Here is a 12,053-nt window from a genome sequence, read left to right on the forward strand (position 1 = left end):
TTAGTAGTAGGATAATAAATACCACTTAATGTATTAGTGGAATCATAAAAAAATAAATAAATAAGTTCGCAAACTGTCCAATCATCATAGCTGACAACTTCCTCCAGATAGTTCTTTCGGTTGACGAAATCTGTAATTTGTCTTGCTATTGGCAAAGCTTTTTCCAACATCAAGTAGGTGAAGTTCCAACAGATTAACATGTCTGTACATAACTTCAAAGGTCAAACCGATGGGTTCTTTTGCTTATAATATTTGACATACTCTGCCATCTTTTGTTGCTACTGTCGACGATGAATCTGATAGCCGCGCACACCCTCTCAATCTTCGAATTTATAGCTTCTAAACCTACTTTAACAATCAAATTGATGATGTGGCAAGCACATCTCTGATGAAAAAAATTGTCTTCACCACGTGGATCAAATCTCTTTTCAAATAAAGAGATAGCCGCAGTGTTAGCAGCTGCATTATCTAGCGTTAGCGCTACAACTCTATCAGTTAATATACATATTCTTGCAAAACTTAAAAAATTGTAAAATAAATAGTGTTTGCATTATGTGCAATATATAATAGTCTAAAACCTATCAATTTTTGTTATAAATCTCAACCATGATCTAAGTAATGTATTGTGACAGTTAAAAAATATGTTTTTGATGTACAAGCCCATACGTCTGAAGTAACTGTAATAGATATATTCCTAAAATTTTGAAATTCGTTTTTAAGTTGAACATTTATTTGGTTATAAAGTTTTAGTATGTCTCTTCTACTTGTACTTCTACTAACAAGGGTATATGTTGGACAAAATGTAGTTTTAATCATGTGAATAAAATAAGGATTTTCAGATAAATAAATGGGAGAATCCATAGCAACTATGTATTTTGTTATTTCCTCTTGTGCTTGGAGTGCATTGTATTGTCATGTTGACAGAGTTAAGGTTGTGAATTAAAATTAAGTTGAGTTTGAATTTGCTTACCGGGTCCGGTTGAAGATGAACCGGACAACTACATTATTTGAGGGTGCTTCTTCTCCAAGTGTCGTCGCATCGTCAAAGCCCTCTTCTCAGCCCTAATAATGGTTCCACATAAATTACATACCTTGCACGATTCTTCCCCCTCCCCATTTGTCTTTGCCCGCTTTAATTTGATGAAGTATCGTCATACATCGAACACGACCCTCTTTAAGGGTCGAGGGGTTGGGCTGTTGTAACGCCCAGCATGGAGGTGCATGATTTAATTTATGTTTTTATAGCCTTTAGTTAATTTTTGTTAAAGTGATTTTAAAAGAATATGAAGAAAATGCCTTAAACTTGCATTAAGGGTAAAATGGTCTTTTCACTCAAAATTAGTTGAAAAAGTGGGGAGTGAAAAGAGATAGAATTTCATAGAGAATGTATTAAAAATGAGGGCATTATGGTAATTGACTAAAGGACATAGATGGAATTTCTAAGAAAGAGTAAGGGTAAAATGGGAAAGTGTGTTTATAAACTAAAGTGTTAAGGGTTTGAAACCCTTATTTTCTTCATTCCACCGCCACACTTCTCCCCCATTTTCCCTCAAATTTTCATTCAATTCTCCAAGGATTTTGAGGGCTTTTGAGTGGTTTTTCATAGGGTTTTGATTTTAGGCTTCAAAAGGTAAGAATTCATGTTCTTTATCTATGATTTATTTGTGTAAAAGTTGAGTTCTTAGAGTTAGAAACAGAGAAAGAAAAGAAAATGAATTAAGTAAGGAAAGAATCAAAGAAGGAGACGAGTTAAGGGATTTACTTACTAAGCATTTTTATGCTCACACCGTTGTTTTTCCATATTTTTGCAAGAAATAGTTGAGCAGCGGTCGGAAGGACGTCGACAAGCGGAGAGGATTGGCATTGCTGTCCACCGTTGTTAAGTTTTTGTACTTGTTATTTTGATATATGTAAAGAATTATATTTTATAAGTAAAGAAAAATTGGGCTCAACTAATTTTCATATGCTATTTATGTATGTCTTTATTATGTATGTTCTAAAGTATACTAGTAAAAAAAAAAGTCATTACAGCCATGGAGTCGCAGCTCGCTTGTGTTTGGCTGCACCCCATCCCGGCTGAACGTGGTTGTTGAATTGTAGTTGCTGTGTCTCTGGAAATGGTGAAAAAAGATCGAAGTCTTCCATTTCTTTGGTGAATGGAACGTAGAACTCATTTAGCCTTTCCATTATAAATTTATGATAAAATAAGAAATAATTAAAATGAAAAAAAAAATTGAATAATAATATGAATAAGAGATGATATTGAAAAATAGAAAAAAATTGAATAATATAAATAAATATAAATATAAATTGAATTGAAGAGAATGTGAATGAGAATTGGATTAGATTGGAGTAGAGAGATTGATAGTTGGTGTGAAAAAAATGCAAGTGTGGGAGATTATTTATAGTGTAGGTTTGAGGGGGAAAATGAAAAAAAAAAAAACTTCTCATTATATAAATATAACCGTTGGTGTCAGTTGACCGTTGGCAGCCAACGGTTAAATTTTTTTTTTTTTTAATAAATTTTATAAAATTTCATTTTAGTCCTTATAATTTATACTTATTTTGGGGGGTTTAAGTTATTTTACAAAGGAGTAAAATGATAAAAGGTAAAAAAAATTTGGGCCCAGGCCCGGGCCTTGGAGGAGGGCCCAATGGAGGGCCCGGGCCCCCCTCCTTAGGCCTGGTCCCGTTTTGGGACCAGGCCTCGTAGGACCGATCCTAGGACCGGTTTTTGGAGCAGGGCTTTTGGGCCCGGTCCCAAATGCCCAACTCTAATAAGGGGTAATTGATTTTTTATAGGGTACCCGAGAAAGGAACCAGAACCTGTATTTTAGGTTCCGATTCCTTAAATTTAAGAACCTGCACTATGCAGTTCCGGTTTCGATTTCTTTTTTTGGGAACCTGCATTTTACTGTTCCGGTTCCAGTTCCCCCGAAAAATACAAGGTACCCGGAACCGCTCACCCCTATTAAAAGTAAAGTGGTATTAGCTATTAAAAGTCAAACCGCCTCAAAGAGATATTATATAAGACATGTCCCACCTTTATCAAAATAAAGGATCAAAATGAATAAGAGCTCTCCATGTGTCAAGGCAACTTATAAAAGCACTAATTACGTTGAGCTTAAAGGTATACAAATTAGTAACTCTCTTCATGAAATAAGGAGGCTAGGCATATGAGAGCTAGGCATATGTTTGAGCTTCATTTTTTTCTTTGTAAAAAAGCATTACTCCATTTTTGTACACCTTACAGGCAATATCAGAAAAATAATCAAAGAATAATAAAATAACANTCTCTCTCAATATATGTAATAAGACAATCATTTAACAATTGATCTCCCATTTGATTATGTAGTCGATTTTTCACAATCTTCATTGCAGAAAATGCTCTTTCAACACTTGCAGTTGCAACATGTAATATCAATGCTAATTTCACAAGTAAATAAACCAAGTGATACTTTCACAAGTGTCTAAATTAAAAATAACTCTGTTATTATATTTTGGTGTAATATTTTAAAAAATTTATGATAACAAAAAAATTAAAAAAATACTAAAAATACATAATGCATAATATTGATTAAGATGTTTTAGTCTGAGTTTTAAAACCCGGTCGGGTTAACCGATTTAACTAGGACCCGAAGCCTTCACCTGGCCGGGTACCCAATTTCAATTATTCACCTAAGCTCTAGATTGACAATCGACAATGGGTGAGCATACAGTGTTAGGGATGTTGGGGGTTTTGAAGAAGAAGTGTTGGTGAGTTGAAAAGTAGTGAAGGAGGTGATTTCCAGTGAGTGAAACGATCGAAAAGGCAAAAGTTTTGCAGTGGCAATAATGGCCTATTGTCAACGACTGGCAGGGCGAACATGAGAGGGTGAGATGAGTTTTGGTCAAGAGCTGGCGGAAGTATTTTTGTGGTGATGGGAAGGGCTGTCGATGCAAAAAATAGGCCTATTTGGCTTGGGTTGTAGACATAGGCGGTGGTGAGATCTAGCTGAAATCGAAGCGATTTCGGCTAGATCTTGGACAAATTTTTTGGGGAATGACTCAAAGGATGAGTGAGATTGCATTTGGTGTGTCCCTGTTGCCTATTAGTCGATCGTCAATTTGCATTTGGAGTATGTTTGTTGGATTTCATTCTTATAAGGACTAAGTGCAATTTTTAGGGGTGTATTTTTTGAATTTTAAACTTTTGGACATGTTGACATCACCGATTTGAGTCGCCGATCAAACCAGTTAAACGGGTCAACCCAGGGCCCGGCTACTTTGTCGGGTTTCACCCTAGGTTGGTTATTAAAACATTGATTTTAGTATTGAGATAAAAGTAAAATATCATAGGGTCCATTTGTTTTGTTATTTTAGATTGGATTTTGGGAATAATATTGGGTAGTTGAATAGGGTGAGTATTACGAAGTAAAATTTAAAAATTCATAAAAAACCCCCTAGGTTTGCTAATTTAACTAAACCCCCCATTTCATAAAATTTTATAAAATGATAAAAACACCCGTACCCACCTATAGTGCCAGATTCCGGCCACCACCACTGGAATTTGGCTGAAAAATGGCGTTACGACATAGACTGGTCGGATCTGGCCGGTCGTGTGTCGATATGGCATTTTTCGACCAAATCCACAACTGATCTAGTTGGGAAAGGCCAGATCTGGTCGTAGACGGTCACAAAAGGTAAGATTTGGCCGTTAGCGACGGCCAAAGATATGGCTATCATTGTCGGCCAATGATGGTCAAGATTTGGCCGTCGTTGATTAACCATCAACGATGGCCAGATCTGACATTTTCTAGCCAGATCCAATGTGGATTTGATCGGAAAATGACAGATCGGCGAATGACAAGCCATTTTCGGTCGTTTCTACATTGTTGTGACAAATGGTGGTTGCCGGAATTTGGCAACTATGAGTGGGTGGGGGTGTTTTTGTTAATTTTTAAACTTTTTTCTAGGGGGTGTTTAACCAAACTTAAGGGGTTTAAAAGTAGTTAAAAAAATAGAATAGTATTTCTCAAATGATAAAACAAACAAATATTTTGGGAATATGATTGGGATCCATAGTTTTTTACTTATACCTAATAAACAGATATAACTTAAAAAACAAACAAACTTTATAGAAACAAAAGATATTAAAAGATTTCAAATCTAGAGTAAAATAATGAACATAATTATAATTTTTCCTCAAAATTTTTTAATATGTATAAGAACCATTGTTAATATTTTTTTTTTTTTCTAAATATTATTATCTTATACCTCTATCTAAGGTAGAAGATGGCAATTGAAATAATGTGGGGTCTAAAAATTACTTCTCTTATGTTGAACACAAAATAAAAGCCCGAGAGCTTGAAAAGGTCATTCATCAAGCAAGCAAGCAACAAAATGGGATAAGGGAAGTGATTTTTTATTTTTGATAATAAAAGTATTAATGATTCTAGTGTAATCTTTGGTAGTTAGATGATCTTATTCTTACATAAATATAAAATCTTATATGTATTAAAGCTTCTTTAATTTTTAAAAAATGATTTATGAGGCTTAATAAAGAAATAGGTGGGGACATCATTTAATTAGATAAAACCAATTTCTTAAAAATACGGAAGTGAAGAGATTGAAAGAGCCACCGACCCCAAGGGGTTTGCTTAGTTGTGAAAGAGGTGTGCTCTTTTCCTTAATTTTTTAGGTTTAAATCTTGAGGTCACCTATTTCAATGCATAATTGTGTCTTATCCGGTTCATCGGGTTTATAGGATATTTAATGGACCTTGAAGATTAGTTGAGGTGCACGTAACTTGACCAGAACATCTCGGTTACCAAGTGATCCTAAGACTATGGAGCAAGTTAATGCCTAGAGCCAATGGCCGCAAAAAAAGGTACAACTTATAAGATGGAAGACACAAGGATAAGAGATAAATTCTATATAGAGAGCATCAATTATTGTTACCGTACTGTGTTTTCTCTACTCTTCACAAATATTCTATCGAGCCAGTTTTATACTTGAGAAATGCTACTCTTACAAAGAGAAATACAAAGACAAACATACAAAGATAAATCATACCCTTAAAAGAAGGGAAAAAGAGAGAGAAAAAGATAATCATGAAGATTAAGGGTAGAATTTATCTTTGTATATTTATCTTTGTATTCTTCTTTGTAAGCCTGACATTTCTCTTTATACTTTTTGTGATTTAAGGATAATAAATTCAGTCATCTAATAAGCGATATAGTAGCCACTAAGTGCTGAGTGGGGGCATGACATAAAGATAGAGTCCCTACTGACATAAAAATTATATGTTAATCCCTTTTTATTTTGTATTTATCACGAAAGCCCCATTTCTTCTATAAAAGTATTTAAGTCTTGAGTAATACTACACATACATCATTTTTATATAATATTTCTCATACAACATTATGTGGCAAGATATGATTAGCTAATTTAAAATTAAAATTAAACTTTCACCTAATCATATCTTGCCACATAATATTATATGAGAATGATGTATATGCAGTATTATTCTTAAGTCTTTGTGCTGCCTATTTGTTCCCTTTTTTTTTTTTTTTTTTTTGCTTAGCTTTGATTATTGTTTTTTCAAATGATTGAATATAGAGTACATCAATAAAAACAAGCAATATATTTTATAATTTCAAAATTGAAAGTTTTTATCTCTTGTACTAAATTCTTCATTTATTCAAGTTTTTAATTTTATGCTCAAATTTTCATACTTTTAATCTTTAATTTTTTTTTTTATATTTCAAATTTTCTTTTAATTTGCCTCCACAAAATAAAAATCCTGACTCCATCACTAAAAATAATGTGAATAGGTCGAAGTGTGGATGCAACTAATTATTCTTGTTTATTAAGTGAAAGACTCGGGAACTAACGTTCCATATTTGCTTTGAAAAATTAGATGAGGTCGAATTGTCGACGCACCATGCCACTTGTTGCAATCCTATTCACTGCCACTCCCATTTTTACAATGTTGCAGTTGAGTTGTCACACCCTACCTACACCCACACGTGATGCTAACTAATCCCGCTCATACCATAATTCAACCAATTATGCACAATAATTCTACCGTTTGGTCACATGAATCACATCCATACAATTATTTATATAAGTATTTTTCAATCAACTTTTTAGTATAATATATTTATAATCATTTTCAGCCAATTTTGATATATAAGTGAAGAGAAACTTATACAAATCATTTTGATATAACATATATGTAATAAACTAAAAGAAAAGGGTAATACTACATGTACAAAGAAATTTAAAAAGATTTTTTTATATAAAGTAATGCAGGAGGAGATGAATGAGAGAGTGAATATGATGAGTTTGACTTTTTGTATTCACTCTTTCATTCATCTCCTGTCATTTCACTTTGTACAAATAATATTTGTAAATTTTTTTGTATATCTAATATTATTGAAACGAAAACTATTAATTGGGGATGAATACGTATATGGGTTTTTATGGGTAGACACCTCTATTTGCCCCCGTACTCCTTCCCAATAAAACTTTCCCCATCCTCGAAATTTTCTGGATATTTTCCATTCAATAAGAGCGGGTTTTTCTGGATACCCAACCTCTTCAGGTTTTATTATCGTCCCTAAATTTGATGCTACTTCATCTCTTTATGTTAGGTAAACTAAAATATATAATTCATTAATGTAACAGAGTCCATTAATAGTCTAAATGTAAAATATTTTTGGAACATTTAAGGTGGTTGTTGATTACACTTTTAATGGACATCAAATTAATTTAAGTTGACAAGAGAAGAAGAAGAGATTAAACAGAAAAAAAAAAAAAAAAAAAGATAAAATAATTGATAAACTAAATGGGATATGACAAATCAAGACAAGTACAGTTAAACCTTGATAAATTAATATTTTTAGAATTATGAAAATTTATTAATTAATCGATATATTATTTAATCGTATAACTTAATAAATTATTAATTTATCAAGTACAGTAAAACCTCTTTATAGTCATAATGATGAGATCAAACTAATTTATTACTATAAAAATGTTATAACTTAATAGAGGTGTAGTTATAAAAATTACTATTTTAATTTCTTATTTTATAATTCAAATTTTAGTAGTATGTATAAAGATTTCAATTTATTATTTTAATAATCATTTCTGTAATTAGACAATAAGAGAGAGAAAATAATTCTGAGGATAATAGTAGAAAAATACAAAAAGTTTCGTTGCCAAGAAGTTTTAATAAGCAAGTAAAGTCTATATTTTTTTTATGAGAAATTTCTCCCTAATGTTGAGATCAAGATTCTTTCTTAAAGCAATTACTTAAATAAATAAATAAATGTTTGAGATTTGTGAACCTCTACTCTATTGCTTCTTGATTTCTTTAAGTTTGAAATTATTAATTATGAAAGTAAGTTTAGTCTTATCCGGTTGGCGGAGTTACATTTTCCCACAAATCTTTTATGAACGTCTTGCCACCCCTGGTTTAGAAAGCTATCAACTTCACACCCAATTTCAAATTCAAACCTTAATATTAAAAGTAAAAGGGTATTATTGTTGTCTTTTTTCTCAATATTTATTGCTAATTAAAAAACCCTAGTATTGATTACAGTCCCACTAAAAAAAAAAAAAAAAAAATCGAACCACATCGGCATAAGTCGTGCTATTGTTCTTGGCGACCGACTATTTGACGTAGTTATGATTTGACGATGCTTTTTGCGGCTTGGTCACGTTTTGGCAACACAACATTTGGCTTGATTGCATCACTGACGCTAGTCTAGCTTGGCCACCATTTGGCAAGTTCCACCATCAATCTCTAACTTTTCAACCGCGAATAATTTTTTATGTTTATGACTTGGAATTTTTTGCATATATTTTGCTTTGGATAATTGGTCATAATTTTGGTTTTGTGTGCTTTAGATATGGTGAATGAGTATGTTTTAGTGTTGAACGTTAATGGATTGGACTTCAATTTGGATTTTTGGAAGAATAAGGACTTAATTGAATTAATTTGCTATTAGTTTTCAATTAGGATTATTATTTTTAAGATAATTTGTGTTAGACTAATAGATAATGATTAATGAAGGCAGCATAAGTATTTTAGTGACTAAAACCGGTGAACCTTGAATTTGAATGGACGGAGACAGACGATGATTAGAATATTGGATAAACGGAGACTAATTATGGTTCTAAACTTGAGGTTAATAAAATTTATTTCTCGAAAGATAGGGTGGGAAAATGTAATACGGCCTATCCAGTATTCATAATGAATTTATTTAATTTCATGGTAACAGGGTTGAGTCGTTGGTGGTACTTAAGCAGAATATCACGTGCTCACCTGCTTCTTCTGAAATCTGTTCATCAAGTCTTCAGGTCTATATAAGATCCGAAGACAATTTATTATCCCATCGAATCTATCTTTCTAGGCTCTCGTTTCATTGTCAACCTAATACACGAAACAAGAAATAAAACAAACTAAAATCAACCATGTCCGCCCAGCTCACGGAGAAAAAGACTGCTTGTGTTGTGGGAGGCACCGGATATGTCGCATCTTTGCTCATCAAGCTTTTGCTTCAGAAGGGATATTCTGTCAATACTACTGTCAGACACCCAGGTTCTTCTTCTACTTCTTCATTCTTTAAATATTTGATGAATCCTTTATATGCTTGGAAATTCTTCCAGTTATGCTTCTTCAATCATCGTTTCATGTATCCAAATGAAAACCCATCCTGTCAAATTTTCAATCTTATCGTTGGATGAGAACAAATTTGTGGGCCTGTTTTTGCATAAATTTGCCAGTGACTTGATGATTAGATGCCTTTAGTGTTTTCGCTTTCGGTGCGGCATCAATAAAATGGCTTCAAGATGTTAAATGTTGAGGTCACGTAAAAGCCTGTGGACGGCCTATTGGGCTTTTACATAAAATTTGAGCTCGAGCAGACACATAATGGACTTTGTACTGTGCTAAGCCCATATTGTTTTATTATATTGGACTCGATGATACGTTTACAGATCTTAAAACACTTGTAAAGTGGATAAGAAATTACAAGTCCATTTGGTTGGAATTGGATCACTCATCCTACCCAAAGTATATCTCTTTCAGACTTTTTATCTTTAAAATGCCAATAATGTTTCGTAATAGTAACTCCTGTGTTCTTTCTCTTTATATAATTTGACAAAACAATGCACCGATGAGAGTCTAATTCTACCCGTTATGCAAATGAATGTCTGACGTGAATTTGTTTGTTGTGTGCAGATAACCAGAAAAAGATCGCTCACCTCATATCCCTACAGGAATTGGGTGAACTAAAAATTTTCGGAGCAGATTTAACTGATGAAGGGAGCTTTGATGTTCCTATTGCTGGTTCTGACATTGTATTCCATGTTGCAACGCCAGTCAATTTTGCTTCTGAAGATCCAGAGGTAGTATAAAATATGCGTTTCTGACTTTCAGCATGATGTAAAATGTACTACTGGATTTTTCATTAACACTGCTGTTTACTAATTTTGTATATAGAATGACATGATCAAGCCTGCAATCCAAGGAGTAGTGAATGTTTTGAAAGCCTGTGCAAAATCGAAAACAGTTAAACGAGTTGTATTGACATCTTCAACTACTGCTGTGACCATCAATGGCCAAAATGGAACAGGTTTGGTCATGGACGAGAAAAACTGGACAGATGTTGAGTTTTTGTCTTCTGCAAAGCCACCAACCTGGGTAATTTCCAAAATAGTTTAGTACTTTAAGTGACACATTACTAAAAAATTTAATTAGATGGTCTAAAATAAGGTAATCTTAATATTGCAGGGGTACCCTGCCTCCAAGACCTTGGCTGAAAAGCATGCCTGGAAGTTTGCTGAAGAAAATAACATTGATCTTATTACTATCATCCCTTCTCTTATGGCTGGTCCTTCCCTTACGCCAGATATTCCTAGCAGCACAGGCCTTGCCATGTGTTTGATTACAGGTATTGAGCTATATCCCCACATGGAAAGACAATCTGAACGAAGAATTGGCACATTAAAACATTAACGAAATGGCATTTTAACCTTTTTGCAGGAAATGAATTTCTCACGAACGCTTTGAAGGGTATGCAAATGCTGTCAGGTTCAATTTCCATAGCACATGTGGAGGATGTTTGCCGAGCACATATATTTTTGGCTGAGAAAGAATCTGCTTCTGGTCGATACATTTGTTGTGCTGAGAATACCAGTGTTCCTGAACTTGCCAAGTTCCTTCACCAAAGATACCCTCAGTACAAAGTTCCAACTGAGTAAGCCACTTCAACTTTTGTGTGTTACAGGATTTAAAATAACATTCTACTGACTCAGCCCTTGAATGTTTGCAAATTGCAGTTTCGGAGACTTCCCTTCCAAGGCCAAGTTAGTGATTTCCTCAGAGAAGCTTATTAGTGAAGGGTTCAGCTTCAAGTTTGGGATTGAAGAAATTTATGACCAAACTCTGGAGTACTTCAAGTCTAAGGGGGTTCTCAATTGAAAAATTCAGGATTTCATTTCCTTAATTTCTCAGTGGCAATAAAATTTTCCTTAATATTCACCTTCTGCAACATGGCTACTGCATTAGTGATCTGAAAGTGGTTAAACAATTTAGTCTGAAATAAATGGGATGAATCTGAGATCTAGTATGAAATAATTATAAAGCAGCCATCAGTCCTTTCTAATTGTACTGTTCATTAAGAAGAGATGGCAATAATTAAATAGAAAGCTAAACATTTTTAACATTTTGTACCAACGAGGCAAGCATTGATAATTGATTATTTATTTTAGAAACAAAGCATGGAAAGTTCACGGTATTCAGAAGGGATATATTATCAACTTTTTCATAAAACAAACACAAGTTTTAATTTGCTCTATTTAGGGACAAAGTAATTAAAAGCAAAATAAAGTCTTAACAAAATAGTTTTGTCCAATAAAACACTAATACTTGTCTAAAAATTTGAAACAAAAATAAATATTAAAAAACAAAAAATAAAGAAAAAAGTTGTTGGGCCAACGACGCAATGGGCAAGGGTAGCATCGCTAGCTAGGATTTGACCCGACTTGGCTAGATCTAG

General features: G+C 33.4%; 1 protein-coding gene across 1 annotated transcript; it reads left to right on the plus strand.

The window, feature by feature from the left end:
• Window positions 1-9,435: 9,435 nt before the first annotated feature.
• Window positions 9,436-11,731, plus strand: LOC116105178 (anthocyanidin reductase ((2S)-flavan-3-ol-forming)-like). The gene is made up of 6 exons (XM_031391609.1): window positions 9,436-9,592; window positions 10,235-10,401; window positions 10,496-10,696; window positions 10,787-10,946; window positions 11,039-11,252; window positions 11,335-11,731. The coding sequence occupies exons 1-6, from the start codon at window positions 9,466-9,468 to the stop codon at window positions 11,474-11,476; spliced, it is 1,011 nt and encodes a 336-aa protein (XP_031247469.1). The 5' UTR covers window positions 9,436-9,465; the 3' UTR covers window positions 11,477-11,731.
• The last annotated feature ends 322 nt before the right edge of the window (window positions 11,732-12,053 follow it).

The sequence above is a fragment of the Pistacia vera genome, unplaced genomic scaffold (genome assembly GCF_008641045.1).
Source record: "Pistacia vera cultivar Batoury unplaced genomic scaffold, PisVer_v2 Contig495, whole genome shotgun sequence".
Lineage (NCBI taxonomy): Eukaryota > Viridiplantae > Streptophyta > Magnoliopsida > Sapindales > Anacardiaceae > Pistacia > Pistacia vera.

What these genes read in the sequence shown, in the direction of transcription:
- LOC116105178 (XM_031391609.1), top strand. Translation starts at nt 9,466, where the DNA reads ATGTCCGCCCAGCTCACGGAGAAAAAGACTGCTTGTGTTGTGGGAGGC. An exon ending in TACTACTGTCAGACACCCAG is followed by an intron (nt 9,593 to 10,234) that starts GTTCTTCTTCTA and finishes TGTTGTGTGCAG; the next exon opens with ATAACCAGAAAAAGATCGCT. An exon ending in CTGCAAAGCCACCAACCTGG is followed by an intron (nt 10,697 to 10,786) that starts GTAATTTCCAAA and finishes TTAATATTGCAG; the next exon opens with GGGTACCCTGCCTCCAAGAC.